The sequence below is a fragment of the Capra hircus genome, chromosome 5 (genome assembly GCF_001704415.2).
Source record: "Capra hircus breed San Clemente chromosome 5, ASM170441v1, whole genome shotgun sequence".
Lineage (NCBI taxonomy): Eukaryota > Metazoa > Chordata > Mammalia > Artiodactyla > Bovidae > Capra > Capra hircus.
The window spans coordinates 1,326,998-1,344,683 of record NC_030812.1 but is presented as its reverse complement, the minus strand read 5'-3'; the positions used below and the strand labels follow the sequence as shown (position 1 = coordinate 1,344,683).

Sequence of the window (17,686 nt, the reverse complement as noted above, 5' to 3'; positions counted from 1 at the left end):
ACATTTTATGATTTTTCTTTTCTATACAAAATTATTTCTTCCAAGGTGTTTTTCTAACCAAGCACCACTCAAATAAAGTTACATTCTATAGGGTGAGGGTAGGAGACAACAAGAAAGGCTTTTTTACTCCAAGGTTAACATGATTAGTCTAAAGGAATGACTTATTTCCTATATGCTTAAAGGTTATACTTATTTTCCTATTGTTAGTTATATTCATTACTAGGGTAGGGAACATGGAGATTTGCAGCCACATCAGGCCACATGTCCTTTAGTCTTCGATATGGATAAGTTACATTCATAGCAAGGACACAGTGATTTATAACAAAGTCAGTGATCTTTACAAGAGAAAATCCACTAGCTCGCTAGTATTGCTACAGGCCAAAAGCTACTGTATTCCTTTGCCATTTCCAACATACATGATCAATATACTAGGGCCAAGACTATGGAGGCCTGGCACGCGAATCCACTGGACTCTCATGGATAGGAAGAAAAAGCTGCCTATGGCTAATTAAGCACGCTGCAAATGTCTCCAAAAGTCTCTGTGGCTGTTTATGCGTTGAGGGTAGTAAACATCATGTGGCAGGAGCATGGATACATCCGTCACACCAGCTAGTCTGTCAGGTTGACCAGACATTCCTGACCCGAGCATACCAACCAAATTGGACGCGGCCACTCGGCACCTAAACTGGCTTTCTAGGCACACAGGACACCGGAAGTGGTCAAGGGCTTCAGCCTCTGTCCCGGACCCTGCTAGCAGCGCACGATTCAAAAGGGTCCTGCAGCAGCCTAGCCATCATGCAGCTCCGGGTTGCAGCAGAAAGCGGCGGTGGGGGAAAGGGAGACGGGGAGGAGAGGGCAGGGGAGGGGGGAGGAGAGGGGGGAGGGGAGGGAAGGGGGAGGGGGGAGAAGGGAGGGCGGTGGGAGGCAAGAGTCAATGGGTGGGTCTCCTGGCCAGCAGGGGCGGAATGAGGGCCTGAATATTGCTTCTGAAATAGAAGGTGAAGTCCAAAATAGGAAAAAGACTAAACTCTCAAGCTTCCATGGCTGTAAATGGTGGTATTTTTGCTATTTCCAAAGAAGGAATAAGTTTTGGGAAAAAAAGAGGGGAAAAAAAGTTTTGGAAAAAGAAGAGTGAATTTGAGTTGACTGCAGTTACTATCAAGGAACTTTAAATAGCATGCAATTATAAATGTTAGACTGGAATTTGGGAAGTAGATTAGAGCTAGGGATAGAAATCTGAGAGTAATTCAGTGATGTTAGCTGGCGCAGGACACGGACTACCCAAATAAAAGAATATATAGAAAAAAATCCTATCTACAGAGACTGGAATCCTTTTGAACTATTGAGGGAAATACAAAATGGTACAGCCAGCCTCTGGGAAAACAGTAAAAGGATTCCTCAAAAAAGTAAAATAATTATGGTATGACTTGGCAATCCTATTTCTGGGTGTGTGTATATATATACATATATATACATTAGTCACTCAGTCATGTCCAACTGTCCACCAGGTTCCTCTGTCCATGGAATTCTCCAGGCAAGAATTCTGGAGTGGGTTGCCATTCCTTTCTCCAGGGAGTCTTCCCCACCCAGGGACTGAAATTGGGTCTCCTTCATTGCAGGCAGATTCTTTATCATCTGAGCCAACAGGAAAGCCTCTCTGTGTGTGTGTGTGTGTGTGTGTGTGTGTGTGTGTGTGTGTGTGTCCAAAAGAACTGAAAGCAGGGACTCAAAGAGATATTTTTGCACCCATGTTGAGTTGAATTTAGTCACTAAGTCTTGTCTGACTCTTGTCACCCCGTGGACTGCAGCCCGCCAGGCTCCTCTGTCCATGGGATTCTCCAGGCAAGAATACTGGAGTGGGGTGCCATTTCCTTCTCCAGGGGATCTTCCTGACCCAGGGATCAAACCCAGGTGTCCTGCATTGCAGGCAGATTCTCTACCATTCGAGCCACCAGGGAAGCCCAGCACCCATGTTAATAGCATTGTTATTCACAAGAGCCAAAAGGCTAAGCAACACAAGTGTCTATCAATGAACAAAGTGGTAAACAAAACATGGTATATACAAACAATGGAATGCTATTCAGCCGTAAAAAGGAAATCCTGACAGATGCGATAACATGGATGAACTTCGAGGACTTTACGCTAACTGAAATGTCAGTCACAAAAAGACAAATACATGTGATTCCATTTACATGAGGTATATAGCGTAGCTGAACTCACAAGCAAAACAGAGTTTGTCAGGGGCTGGGGAGAGGGGGAAATGGAGCACAGAGTTTCAATTTAATAAGAAAGAAAGTTCTGGAGATTGGTTGCACAATGACATGACTGTACTTTTAACATCATTGAGCTTAAGAATGGTGAGAGACAAACTTCATGTTATGTGCATTTTATCAGAAATTAAAAAATTTTTAATAATAAATAACCAAGAGAACCCAGGAACTAAACCACAAAAGATGTTCATAATTAAAGGTAGAATGAAAAAGCAAAGTCATCCAAGTGAAAAAGATTAAAGGAGGTGAAACATAGAAAGGAGATAAAACTTATGGTCAGTGGTTTCAAATACTACAGAGAAGTGGAATGAGAACTAGAGAAAGACGGCCAGATTTGGCTATCACAGCTGTCACTGGTGACTTTAGAGAGTGCGGTTTTAGCAAGAGAGGAAATAAACCCAGATTACAGGAGTTAAAGATAACGCGGGTTCCAAAGTGTAGGCAGTAAGTCCAGATCATCTATATAAGAATTTAAAGTACTCTTTCTAATTAAGAGTGTAGATTTAACTATTTTTGCTCCCTCCTGAAATCCTACTAAAGCAACAGTAAAGGATTGCCTTTCCTTTCCAAGGCACTAAAGAATAGCATTAATTGGAGAAACAGCAGCAATAAAAAAATTGGAAGCTAAAAAGAAGATGAAAGAATGATCAAAGATTTTGTAAACGTGAGAAAGCTGAATCCTAAGCTATCAATGAAGAACACTGAGAAGCAACTCAGTTAACATTATTGAATCTCAATCACTGCAGGTGGTGACTGCAGCCATGAAATTAAAAGACACTTACTCCTTGGAAGGAAAGTTATGACCAACCTAGATAGCATATTCAAAACCAGAGACATTACTTTGCCGACTAAGGTCCATCTAGTCAAGGCTATGGTTTTTCCTGTGGTCATGTATGGATGTGAAAGTTGGACTGTGAAGAAAGCTGAGCGTCGAAGAATTGATGCTTTTGACCTATGGTGTTGGAGAAGACTCTTGAGAGTCCCTTGGACTGCAAGGAGATCCAACCAGTCCATCCTAAAGGAGATCAGTCCTGGGTGTTCTTTGAAAGGAATGATGCTAAAGCTGAAACTCCAGTACTTTGGCCACCTCATGTGAAGAGTTGACTCATTGGAAAAAGACTCTGATATTGGGAGGGATTGGGGGCAGGAGGAGAAGGGGACGACAGAAGATGAGATGGCTGGATGGCATCACCCACTTGATGGACATGAGCTTGGGTGAACTCTGGGAGTTGGTGATGGACAGCGATGCCTGGCGTGCTGCGATTCATGGGGTCACAAAGAGTCAGACCCGACTGAGCGACTGAACTGAACTGAAAGGCTCAAATACCTCTAGAAGTGGGGGTAAATGGAGGAGACTGGAAAAGAATTGGTCAAAGACTGTTTAAGAAGTCGTTAAACAATTTCAAATTTAACAAAGTAACCAAACCAGTGTGGCACTATAAGACAGATGTGTTAAGTCATTTCAGTTGTGTCAGACTCTTTGCAACCCTCTGGACTATAGCCCACCAGGCTCCTCTGTCCACAGGGATTCTCCAGGCAAGAACACCAGAGTGGGCTGCCACAGCCTCCCCTCAGGGTGTCTTCCCCATGCAAGTCCCTTTCATCTCCCGTTGGCGGGCAGGTCCTTTACCACTAGGGCCACCTGGGAAGCCCATAAGACAGCAGACGTACAAATGGAATAGAATTCAAAACAAGTAGAAAAGAGTTCAAAACAAGTGGAATAGAGTTCAAAACAAGTTTTGACCATTTATGGTCAACTGATTTTCAACAAGTGTGCTAAAACTGTTCGACAGCAAAGAATAACTTTGGATATCCACGTGAAAAACAATGAACACTGACTCCTACCTTACTTCAGACACAAAAATTAACTCAAAAATGAATCACTGACTTAAAAGCTAAAACTATAACAGTCAGCAGAAAACATAGGATTAAATCTTCATGACCTTGGATTAGGCAATTTTTTCTTAGATGTGATAACAAAACCATAAGCAATCAAAGAAAATATAAATATGATCTCATCAAAATTAAAAACTTTGCGCCTCCAAGGACATCACCAAGAAAATGAAAAGACAACCCACAGTATGGGAGAAAGTATTTATAAATCATGTATCTCATAGAAGGCAGTAACCAGGATATATAAGGGTCTTTTACAAGTTGACATTGAAAAAACAAGTAAACCAATTTTGAAATGGACAAAGGATTTCAACTGACATTTGTCCAAAGAATATGTGACCAATGAGTATATGAAAAGATGCTCAACGTTAGTCATTAGAGAAATACAAATCAAAACACACAAAAAGATACTACTTTATAAACCACTAGAAAAGCTAAATGGCAACCCACTCCAGTACTCTTGCCTGGAAAATCCCATGGATGGAAGAGCCTGGTGGGCTGCAGTCCATGGGGTCACTAAGAGTTGGACACGACTGAGCGACTTCACTTTCACTTTTCACTTTCATGCATTGGAGAAGGAAATGGCAACCCACTCCAGTATTCTCGCCTGGAGAATCCCAGGGATGGGGGAGCCTGGTGGACTGCCATCTATGGGGTCACACAGAGTAGGACAGGACTGAAGTGACTTAGCAGAAAAGCTAAAATAAAAAAGACAGATATTGGAAGAAAGTGGAAAAATAGCAAGTCTCATACATTGTTGATAGGATTGAAAGATGATGAGTCACTTTGGAAAAGTTTGGTAGTCTTTCAAAATATTAACTACAAAGTTACCATGTGACCCAACAATTTCACCTCTAGGTATATGTTACAATGCAGTAGTCATTTTGGAACAATGTTTGGCAGTTCCTCAAAAAGTTAACCCTAGAGTTACCATATAACACAGCAGTTCCACTCTTTGGTATACACCTAAGAAAAATGCAAACGTATGCCACATAAAAACTTGTACATGAATGTTTATAGCAGCCTTAGTCATAACAACAACAACAAAAAAAAAACCCAAATTCATAACAACGCAGATATCAACTAATGAAAAGACAAAACAAAATATGGTGTGTCCATAAACAGTAACATAAAGGAAGAAAGTAACCTTGAAAACATCATACTGAGTGAAAGAAGCCAGTCACAAAAGATCACACAGTGCATGATTCCATTTATAGGAAATGTGGTGAAGAGGTGAAAACAAACAAGAAAAGGGACTGGGGAGAGGAGAGAGATGGACAGACAGAAAGTAGATTCACGGCTGTCGGGCGCTGGGGGGAGTGGAGAGGCAGGAATGACCGCTGCTGAGTGCCGGGTTTCTTCTGACAGATATGAAAACACTCTGAGATTAAATATTAGAGTACTCACACAGCTCTGTGAATATATTAAAAATCAGTGACCTGCAGACTTTAAGAGAGTGCATTTTATGGCACATGAACTATATCCTAATAAAACTTATTTTTTTAAAGGCAGTTAAAACTATATATTCCCCTCTTCTATTCTACGTAGCCAAGCCACTTCCCTTCCTGCCCCCAGGGGGATGAATGGAGCTTATTTTCTGGAAACTGTAAAACAGAGGACCTCTGGACAGAAGGGCACTAGACATGCTTGAGAACAGTATTACCCTGAAAGTAACGTGATTAAAGAAATGTGTGCACCAAATACTGAGACTCAGACCACAGGAGGCTGAGAGCCGGGCATTTACCGTGCAGCCAGGGCATGGGGAAATGGTTGAAGACTGACCAGGAAAGAAAGAAAAACCTGAAAAGACATTGAGAGCTCTGAACAAAACAGAGTAATCAGATTACCCTATGGTAAAGTCTCCATCATTGGCAAGCTCCGATTTAAACATATGGTAGATTGGATTAGTGATAATTATGTAAAAAACAAACACAAAAAAACACCCTTAATAAGAATTGTCTCCCAAAGAAAAATTAAAGGGTCAAAGAAAGACATGTCTCAGCTAAGAACTGCATTGCCCTAACCAATATAATGAGTTTCCCTGGTGCCTCAGTAGTAAAGAATCTCCCTGCCAATACAGGAGATTCAGGAGACACAGGTTTGATCCCTGGGTCAGGAAGATCTCATGGAGAAGGAAATGGCAACCCATTTCAGCATTTGTTGCCTGGGAAATCCCATGGATAAAGAAGTCCAGTGGGTTGCAGTCCACAGGGGTCACAAGACAGTCGGACACAACTTAGCAACTAAACAAGAACAAATTGATATTATATCAACTATATTGGAAGATGGAGCAATAAAGAAGGGTGCATGTATACAGTGGGAACTGAGGGGAGAGGGAATAAACAATTCCTAGTTGGAGAACTAAGACCCCACAAGCCACATGGCATGGCCAAAAAAAAAAAAAAAAAATCCAACTGAGATTACAATGTCATCAAGGTGAATTTTCAGAGATGTAAAGAAATATGTTCAGGGGAAGGATAAAAGGAAATATGCTGATGATAACAAAAAATTTTCCTGGTCCCTCCCCGAGATGAATGGAGAAGGCAAGTGCAGTTATTAAAGGACAGACATGGGTTGTCAGAGTACGGAGTTACCTGAAAAATAATCAAGAGTGGTTATTTTGAGATTGGGAATCAATAGAAAGTCTGGTCTCTTTCCCTTAAGTAAGTCTTTCTGGTTGTAAGCCATTGTTCCAGCCTATCCAGTCTGTGTCATAAGAAAATATATGTATGCCTTCTGTGCTTAAACCACATTGAATAAGGCAAGAGAAAGGGTTCAACCTCATAGCACAAAATCAACCAACCTAATGATCACTTTGGTTGGATTTTTTTTTTTTCCCATTGACATCTGACTCCTAGGGCTTACAGGGTACATTTTCGGTTCTGTGACAGGAATTGTTCATTATTATATCATCGATTCTCAATTCCTTCAACCTAACCACATGAATACCATACCAAAATAAACTTATGCCATAGCTAAAGTATTTCCTTAACTTAGTAGTACAGTAATTTATCAGGAAAGAAATGAAATACGCCTGCCATGACTAACATTTAAGAAACTCAAGCAGGTATTTACATAACACTATTTTCTTTTCAACGTATTCACAAACCAACTGTCATATACATAGTTAATGAACTTGTCATCTATTCTAGTACTCTGCATGTATGCTAAGTTGCATCAGTCATATCTGATTCTGTGTGACCCTATGGACAAGACCCTGCCAGGCTCCCCTGTCCATAGGATTCTCCAGACAAGAGTATTGGAGTGGGTTATCACGTCCTCCTCCAGGGCATCTTCCCGACCCAGGAATCAAACCTGCGTCCCTTGATCTCCTGCATTAGCAGGCAGATTCTTTACCACTAGAACCATATCCTGGTACTTTAAGTGTCTACAAGAGGATTTTTTTTTTTTTTAAAGCAGCAGTATGGGGAAAAAAGTCTTAGGCTCACATGAGATCTTAGGAGATCCTACTCTTTGAATGAGAAGTCTTCATAAAGCTGATTTGCCGTGATCGTCAGTATGGGGCTTCCCAGGTGGTGCTAGTGGTAAAGAATCCGCCTGCCAATGCAGGAGACACAAGAGATGCAGGTTCGATCCCTGGGTTGGGAAGGTTGCCTGGAGTAGGAAATGGTGACCTGCTCCAGTATTTCTTGCCTGGAAAATTCCATGGACTGAGGAGCCTGGAGGGCTACAGGTTATGGGGCCACAGAGTTGGACATGACTGAACACATACTCATAGTCAGTATGAGGTATTCACTTGTGCTCACAGGAAGAAAATCCCCAAACGATACCAACTCAAGTGGCCTCCACTACGTCCACTCATACTATAATACACGAAAGTGTGCAGACACAATGGAAATGATTTACTCCTGTGGAACATACCCAGACTAGAGAAACGATCATTTTGAGAAAAACATTTCAGCAAAGATGGATTTAAATTTTGCAAGGACGTTCTATCAACCAGTCAGATATCCAGACAATATAATTTGAATTAAGTCATGAAGGATAAGGGTGATTTGGTATCAAGAGTCTGACAGTGCTGACCTAATGTTGAATCATAACCAAAACCAGCTGCTACAGCCTTAGGAATCCATTTTTTTCCTGATAAAATGTTCACATGACCATCAATCAGTTCAGTTGCGACTCTGCAACCCCATGGACTGCAGCATGCCAGGCTTCCCTATCCATCAACAACTCCCAAAGCTTGCTCAGACTCATGTCCATGGAGTCGGTGATGCTGTCCAACCACCTCATCCTCTGTCATCCCCTTCTCCTCCTGCCTTCAATCTTTCCCAGCATCAGAGTCTTTTCCAATGAGTCAGTTCTTCCCATCAAGTGGCCACAGTATTGGAGTTTCAGCTTCAACATCAGTCCTTCCAGTGAATATTCAGGACTAATTTCCTTTAGGATGGACTGAATGGATCTCCTTGCAGTCCAAGGGACTCTCAAGAGTCTTCTCCAACACCACTAAAAGCATCAAATCTTTGGCGCTCAGCTTTCTTTATAGTCCAACTCTCATATCCATATACGACTACTGGAAAAACCATAGCTTTGACTAGACGGACCTTTGACTATCAAGTAGACACTATAATTTCCCATACCACTAAAATACTTAGTGCAGACAAGCCTGGTGATTTTTTTTTTATAATTTTCTATATTGACCAAGATGGTTGACTAGAGACTTCTCTATTAATAAGCAAAATATGAAATCTATCTTACATTTGTGTTCTCATTATCATATTTTTATGACAACTTTCATAAAGGAAGACTCTTAAAAGGCAAGCACATTTAAACCAATTTGAAAAGGATAAAACTAACGCCAAAAAGGAATAGTGATTTATTCTGGGGTCAGTGAGGCAATGGCTCAGATGAAACCAGAACACAGTTCAGATTTAAAATCAAAATGACCTCAATGAAAACAAATCAAATGGTGCCCCCAGGCCGTACCTGTTAGATACTATGTTTTGGCAGGAAAAGCAGACCACGTAGCTTTAAGAATAAAAAACAATGGCCAGTCGAGGTATCTGTTTGGTTGACATCAAATAACAATAGCATTTATTTATCATGCCAGGCACTGTACTAAACGTTTTATATATACTCCATTTACTGGGAACCACTATGGTCACAATATTAAGAAGCGACGGAGCCAGGTCTCAAATCCATGACTACCTGACTCTAAAACGTGTCCTCCTACGCAAATAGTTTAACCCTTCTGTTTTGCATTCGTTACGAAAATGTTTTGCATTTTCTAGTACGAACAATTCAGTGTGAATAAATTTTTTTCTGACACCTGACTCCCAGAACGTTACAGGATAAACTCCATGCCTGTGGCAAGAACACAAAGCACTTTATGATCCAAGCATCTACACCCCACCCTAAGCCACCTAGAACTGAGAAAACGAACACCTCAAGCTAGTTGTATTATTTGTCCATTAGCACCACCAATCAAAAGAACTCATATTTGTGTTGATACAGTTATGCTATTCTAAACTGTGGCCAAGAAATTGTCAGTGATAGCAAATAAATAAAACAAGAAGAAAATTAAGGTATACAAAACTTCAAGGTTTTTAAAAGCAAGTTTAACAAAGAAGCTCCTGTATTTAAAAAAAAAAAAAAAAAGCCATAGTGAAGCTCTCAGACAATGTGAGTCTTTAATAACAACTTCGGAAACTATGGAACGAGATTAAAGAGGGACCCCCTGGACTGAGGCCAGGACTCTCATGGACTTACTCCACACTGTAAAGCTAACAAATAAAATGCTCACAACTATTCAACTCTTCTTGCAGAATAAACTTGGGGTGGGGGGGCAGTGCTCAGCTGCTCAGTCACGTCCAACTCTTTGCAACCCCACAGGCTATAGCCCCCCAGGCTTCTGTGCATAGGATTTTCCCCGCAGGGATCCTGGAGGAGGTTGCCATTTCCTCCTCTGGGGAGCGTGCCCAGCCCAGGGATGGAATCTGTTTCCTGAGTCTCCTACATTGGCAGGTGGATTCTTTACCACTGAGCCACTCTTCTAAACATATCTAATTCTGAAGAGTTGAAAATACAGAAAATTCAGCAGCCCAGGCATGTGAGAAGCACCACAAATCAAATTTAGAGTGACCAAAAAAAAAAAAAAAAAAACCATGGGAATTTCTGTGGTAAAGGATTTCCTTTCCACAAGTATTCAGAAAAAAAAAAAAAGGAGTGGGGTGGGGTATGGATTCTCATGGCTGGAATGATTCACTTATAGTCCCATCAGGAACAAGGGAATAGGTTAGGAAACAATGATTCTGCTAAGGCAGATGGCTCCAGGATTCTGCCACTTGAATTCAACTCACCGGACTACAGTTGAAACATTCCTATTCCTTACATTCCTTCCCTAAGATGTACCTCTGTCAAGACTAACCCATCCATTACCTGCATATGTGTGGCTGAGTCCCTTTGCTGTTCACCTGAAATTGTCGTAACAGTGTTAATCGGCTATACCCCAATACAGACCAAAAAATTTAAAGATATATTAAAAAAAAGAATAACCCCATCCATTCTGTAAGTTGTAGTTTAAGCAACAAGGGTTTTTTTGTTTGTATGAAGTATCAATGAAACTGATTCTTCCCCCCCACCCCGATCTTCACCAATCAATAAAATTTTAGGATAAGTCGTATTAAACAAAAAGTTAAAAGGCTGAAGGAAGCTAGAAACATCAGACTGGGTTTCCCCTCATTAGCCTACATACAGAATCCTTAAAAGCTCTGTAAACCAGAAGAGAATAAAATATTTGTCCCAAATTTATTTAGAAATTGCATTTAAATTGAATTTAACAAAACTGTCTTGTGGGTTAATGTTTTTACACCCTGACGTGTGTGAAAGAAGTTATTGTGAGTAACTTTTGGAAGGCAGAAATAGGAGCATGTGTGTTTATAATAGCATTACCTCTATTAAGAGTATTAAAAAAAAAAAAGTTTCACTCAGAAAACAATGTAAGTCTTTCTATTATCTATTTCCGTTAGACGCCATTCATTGCTAATGACTCCCTGGTCAGCAAATACTCCTTTTGGCCTATTTAACATTTGATTCCGAGAACAAAAAGGACGTGACTCAGATTTTCTCTGGATGTATCTTGCATTCCATGCTTGCCAGGCGCAGTGTCATGCAGTGTTAGTACTAAGCTTCAAGAAGTACTTATACTAAGCGTCAAGAAGTACCTTGATGGCTTCTCCGCTGGAGAATTTGCCTTACAAAGGGATCCTTCGACAGTCATGAAAAAACGCGGGGTACAATCGGGCCATGAAACATCTAAAGCAACCTTAAAAACAGCTCTTGGTGTGTTTTTAAAGCAGTCGGCTAACTCATGGGGTCTGGTGCCTCCAGACTAGCGTGGTATCAAAACTATGCATTATTGACTGTCACAGCAAAAGCCTATTTCTGAAGTTAATACATCTTCTTAATTAAAAAAACCTGAAAGGAACTGTTCATTGATCACAGTGAAGCTTACTGGAATTTGTTCTTTTCATTCTACTTTAGTACATAGAGATGTGAAGAGCAATATACCAGACAGATATCTGAGGAAAAGTGTATTTAACAGCTCACCTATTTATTCTAGCGTTTCCCAGGTGGCTCAGTGGTAAAGAAACCGCCTGCCAATGCAGGAGACAGCGGACACAAATTTGATCCCTCTGGGGAAGATTCTCTAGAAAAATGGCAACCTACTCCAGTATTCTTGCCTGGAAAATCCCAGAGGAGCCTGGTGGGCTAAAGTCCATGGAATCCCGGAGTCAGACATGACTGAGGAAGCATTCACTCCATTATTCAAGTATTCCAATTCTAACTCTAGGGATTGAACTACATTAGGTAAATACAGCATTTCTGATCCCTGACGGTTCTTAGAAAGAGATTTGGATTACGATCTGTTTTTCTTTACAGTGAGTTTTTTAACAATGTAATTTCCCATGGGCCAAGAATGCTTTGAATACCCCAGAACTTACAGAAGTATGTCCAATCACACTGCCCCACCCCCATCTCCTCTGCATCTAACGATGACACACTTTTTCCCTAAGTCAAGACAGCCTGAAAAATAGTATACTTATAAGACCTAAAGATAAAAATGTTTGTAACCAGAGAAATCCTCAACTTAACTTAAAAAATCCAACAACTTAAAAAACTCCCATATTATAAGGACCCAAAGGGAGGACAGGCCAAATACACTGTTATTTAAATGGCAGTATTCATCTTAAAAGTATTGAGTTGACCAAAAAGTTCTTTCAGGTTTTTCCCTAAGATGGTTTCTTTACCAGAAAACCCTAACGAACGTTTTGGCCAACTCAGTATAGTAAGTACAGACGTTTACTGTCGGATAATGACATTAGATACTGATTAAAACAACTTTCAGATTCATCTCAAATTTAACCCTGTTTCATGTTAATAAATAAAATGACACTGAAAGTTTCTCTTCAAAATGTAAGAACAGAGGAAGAACCTACACAAAATAGTCAAAGTTGACTGTCATCACTTTTTACTAAAAGTGATCAGAACTAGGGCAAATCCACCTTAGGAAACCAAGGAACTACTTGAAAAAAAAAAAACTTAAGGACGTGTAAGTCAAAATTTAAGCCAAGCAATACAATATACAATGGCAATCCTCTAATCTTCAATACAAAAAGATTGCCCATAGACTCCTATCAGAATTGAAAACATTTTTCACAGCACATAATATAGCTCAGCTGGTAAAGAATCCACCTGCAATGCAGGAAACCCTGATTTGATTCCTGAGTCGGGAAGACCTGCTGGAGAAGGGATAGGCTACCCACTCCATTATTCTTGGGCTCCCCTCGTGGCTCAGCTGGTAAAGAATCCGCTTGCAACCAGGATAGACCTGCATTCAATTCCGGGATTGAGAAAATCCCCTGAAGTGAAAGGCTACCCACTCCAGTATTATGGCCTGGAGAATTCCATGGAATGTCCATGGGGTTGCAAAGAGTCGGACACGACTGAGCGAGTTGCATTTTCACTTTCAATATTTTATGTGTTATTGGCAAGGACAGAGCCCCTGGTGAAAATTAAAACAAACAATTCTTTTAAAAGTCAGACTAAGACCCTTACCTGAACTGTATCTATCTTAGCAATATCAACAGTTCGAGTTTACATGGTTATTTGCTAGCTGGTTCTGAGGAGTAGCATTAAATCAGACTTTACTTAGCACTGTATTATTTACATATAAAAAATGGACCAAAGAGAAATATTACATGTTTAGTAAAAATGTTTTTAACAAGTAGTTTTAAAAATAAAACTTCACAAAAGTTAAACTTACTAAATGTCTTAAGATTTTTTAAAACTCTGAAGTAGACATTATATTACATAGTTGGGGCGGGGGGGGGGGGAAATCTCCCCAAAAGTCCCTGTCCAGGAAGAACAAGGACATCAAGATGTTTTCAGCAATTTCCTGAACAGCAGGAAATGAAAGGCTGGAGATACCGAGCTTTGATCAGTTTACTTTTTTTTCTGAATAGACTTACTCATTATTAACTGATGAAAGATAACACACATATAATATTAAAAACTACAATCTAATGGTTCTACTGTCATGATTGTCAGTTAAAGCTCAAGTAAGAAAAAGTTCATTTGGTTCCCTAGTTCTCTGGGGGGGGCGGGGAGAGGGGGGCCCGCGGGGAGGCAGGGTGCTGGGAATCTATCTAGTGGACCATTTTAGAACTATGTAACTTTTATTTTACATTATTAACTTCACTTGTAGGAAGTTGCTTTACTGATTCAGATAATTATATCCTCCAAGGTAATACTATACTCAATTTCATGCTAATAGAAAGTTTCTTTATAAAAGAGTCATGTTTCTCACTTCTTTCCACAACTCATTCAAACGACTGTTTCAATCATATAAAGATACAAGATGCACTAGGGTCTATCTCAGGGTTTTCTTCTTCTGATGAAGAACTAGCAGATTATTTCCAAGTGCAATTTAACTGAAAACACCATTTCAACTTCAAATTTATTTTAATGATATGTACAGAAGTAAACAAATTACAATTAAAATGGAATCAGTTATGTTCATTACACATAACTTAAAATCATGCAACACTGCATGGTAAAAACAACAGCTTCATTCATATACAAAAGAGCATTATTTTGAGACTCATGATAGTATAATGAAATTTTGACGTAAGCTTTTGGTAAAGAGTATTTCATAAAAATTTAAAGACCTGATTAATCAGTTAATGCATTATTAGGAAAGATAGTAAACATTATTAGTAAAATGAGACTATAAGCAATTAACCTGAAAATTACACCAGATATGGGGTTGAATGTAGTCTCCTGAAATAAATGTTTGGTTAAGAAAATAGCTTTGAAAAAGATCTCATACTGAAGCTATGTATTTACTTTGTGAAATCAGGTTATATAAATCAATAGTCAAGTTTATTCAATTAAAGAAAATATGCCTATCCTTTCTTATACTCATAAATAAGTACTTATACAGTCTTTATATACAAGTGAAGAAAAGTTCAATGTAAAAAATATACTGCCAATCCACTTATTATGGTTGAAATAGCTCTTTATCTACACATTAAATTGCATTGATGAAAATGTCCAATTTAAATCACATTCAACCAGTGTAAATATTTAAGCTAAGTATTTTTGTAAACAAGAGAGAAAAATAAATTCTTTCATTTCATCACTGGGCCACAACGTACTTCTCAGCTTAGAAAGCTATAGAAAGGCTCAGCATTTAATCAAATCCAAACCTGCTAAACCTGGAGTAAACAAAGTGAATGTTTTCAAAAGTGCATAATTTCCAACTCATCCACTTGTACTATTTTTCCAATTCCAGTTCATCAGCAAGAAAATAAAATGTACTTAGCTATAAAAAATACTAAGGAATGTTATTGAAAAGGAAAGGCTACTTGGTAGAAGTAACTACAAAAATAATTAGTTTAAATCTTTGTAAAGCTTTAATGCAAGAACATCACTACACATTCTTTCCATAAACCTTAAAGCACGATCAATACCAAGATTTCAAATTTCCACCTTTCAAGTACTTGAAAAAAAGTTGTAACAAAGTGTCTCTTCAAAGAATGATCATGCAGGTGTTAATCTGCTGACATTGGGGGACATGGGTATTTCTGTTGGGTTGTCATCTCTGCCTCCACTGGCAGTAAGGACAGGCAACGAGTTACTCTGAAATGCAGATGCAGGACAAATAGTCATGCCAACGTTTTCGTCTTCCCCATTGTCTGAATCTGGTGTTGTAACTTCACTATCCTGAAGCCCCAGGATCTCACAAACTGCTTGCGGCAACTCCTGAATAAGAAGAGCCAAATATAAAATCATCATTCACCACAGAGGAAAAGTAATCACAAATTAACACTTGCTACTTAAGATAACATCGAACATTTGTTCCAACAGTGCAATTGTTATGCACCTTCTCAGACCTTCCTTCTCCACTCGAAATGAAATCCAAACCACTCTTTTTAATAAGTGGTTTTCTGATCTTCTATTCTGAATTAGCCACTCCCCACCCTACCCCACCCCACCACTCCCACAAACACACTGTTTTCTAACATTTTGCATTCTAACATTTTGCATTTATTTCATTCTGTTTCATTCTTTTCCCTCAATACACAAATGTTCCTTAAACTTGAAAAGTATCACTGACAAATTTTGAACAGAACAGCTATCAAATAAATATTTGTAAAAGTGAACTAAAACAGGGCTTCCCTGCTGGTTCAGTGGTAAATAATCCACCTGCCAATGTAGAAGACACGGATTCGATCTCTGATCCGGATGCTGTGAAGCAACTAAGCCTGTGTGCCTCGAGTACTGAGCCTGGGAGCCTCAATTAGCGAGCGCGTGTGCTGCAGCCACAGAAGTCCGCAAGCCTGAGCTCCCCAAGCAGGGGAGCCCCTGCAGGGAGGAGCATGCGAGCCACAAGGAAGAGCAGTCCCCACTGTCCTCAACCAGAAAAGCCCAGGCAGCAATGAAGTCCTGGTGCAGCCGTCAGTATATAAATATGTACAATTGTAAAGAAAAAAACTGAGCCAAAATAAATATTTGGAACCATGAACAAATGACACAAAGACTAAATAAGAACTCTCTTAAAAATCTGAAAACCAAAATACACCAGGAGTATAATAGTTTGGTTTAAATTCAGGACATAACACCTCAAACTTGCCTTATTTTTAGAGACAATTAAGAGCTTGACTGATATAAATGTAATGACACTGACCAAATAATATTCATTTAATTATTTCTGATTAGCATCTGTCTTTACTTGAAGACACTCTATATTTAATATGAGGTCCTATTCTGTGTTCACTAATTTGATAATATATCAATGCTTCTACAGCCTCTCTTGTTGTTGCCAAAGTGTTTTCATCACTTTTATCATTCTGTCTTATTACTGTTTGTCTCCTAGCATAATTATTCAATTGTTTTCAATTAAGTGCTGTAAATCTATAATGGTAAACAAATGTTAGCCAACGCTTTGTGTCTGCCATCAACTTACTAATTTAACTTCTAAAAAGAAAAATTTTGTGACCTCAATCCACCAAAATCATACAGACAAAAAATCTTTTGATTACTTAAAATACTGTATACCTTGCATTTTACCATCTGTAGTGAAATTGCTTCTGCCTTGCATAGTACATCTTCCACATCAATTTTCATGGACAATTCATTGATATGCTAGAATAAATCAATAAAATCATTGAAACTGAAACACTATTATACTCTATTACACAATTTATTACTAGTTATATTCAGTCAGTTCAGTTCAGTCACTCAGTCATGTCCGACTCTTTGTGACCCCATGGACTACAGCATGCCAGGCCTCCCTGTCCATCACCAACTCCTCCTGGAGTTTACTCAACTCATTTCCATTGAGTCGGTGATGCCATCCAACCATCTCATCCTCTGTCGTCCCCTTCTCCTCCCGCCTTCAATCCTTCCCAGCATCAGGGTCTTTTCTAACGAGTCAGTACTTTGAATCAGGTGGCCAAAGTATCGGAGTTTCAACTTCAACATCAGTCCTTCCAATGAATATTCAGGACTGATCTCTTTTAGAATGGACTGGTTGGATCTCCTTGCTGTCCAAGGGACTCTCAAGAGTCTTCTCCAATACCACACAGTTCAAAAGCATCCATTTTTCAGTGCTCAGCTTTCTTTATAGTCCAACTCTCACATCCATACATGACCACTGGAAAAACCATAGCTTTGACTAGATGGACCTTTGTTAGCAAAGTAATGTCTCTGCTTTTTAATAAGCTGTCTAGGTTGGTCATAACTTTTCTTCCAAGGAGCAAGCGTCTTTTAATGTCATGGCTGCAGTCACCATTTGCAGTGATTTTCGAGCCCCCAAAAACAAAGTCAGCCACTGTTTCCCCATCTATTTGCTATGAAGTGATAGGACCAGATGCCATGATCTTAATTTTCTGAATGTTGAATTTTAGCCAACTTTTTCACTCTCTTTTACTTTCATCAAGAGGCTCTTTAGTTCTTCTTAGCTTTCTTCCATAAGGGTGGTGTCATACTAGTTATAT

At 39.4% G+C, this 17,686-nt stretch overlaps 1 protein-coding gene across 2 annotated transcripts in view; it reads right to left on the bottom strand.

Annotated features, from left to right (window-relative positions):
* The window catches only part of TBC1D15 (TBC1 domain family member 15), a 71,628-nt gene continuing 68,070 nt past the window's right edge, over nt 14,129-17,686 (bottom strand). The window contains exons 17-18 of one of the 2 annotated variants that reach the window (XM_005679720.3): nt 16,746-16,832; nt 14,129-15,449 (exon numbers count right to left, since the gene is read on the bottom strand). In XM_005679720.3, coding sequence (XP_005679777.1) covers nt 15,228-15,449; nt 16,746-16,832 — 309 coding nt within the window. In that variant the 3' untranslated portion in view covers nt 14,129-15,227. The remainder of the gene's footprint in view (nt 15,450-16,745; nt 16,833-17,686) is intronic. The other variant, XM_005679721.3, reaches the window with a different exon arrangement.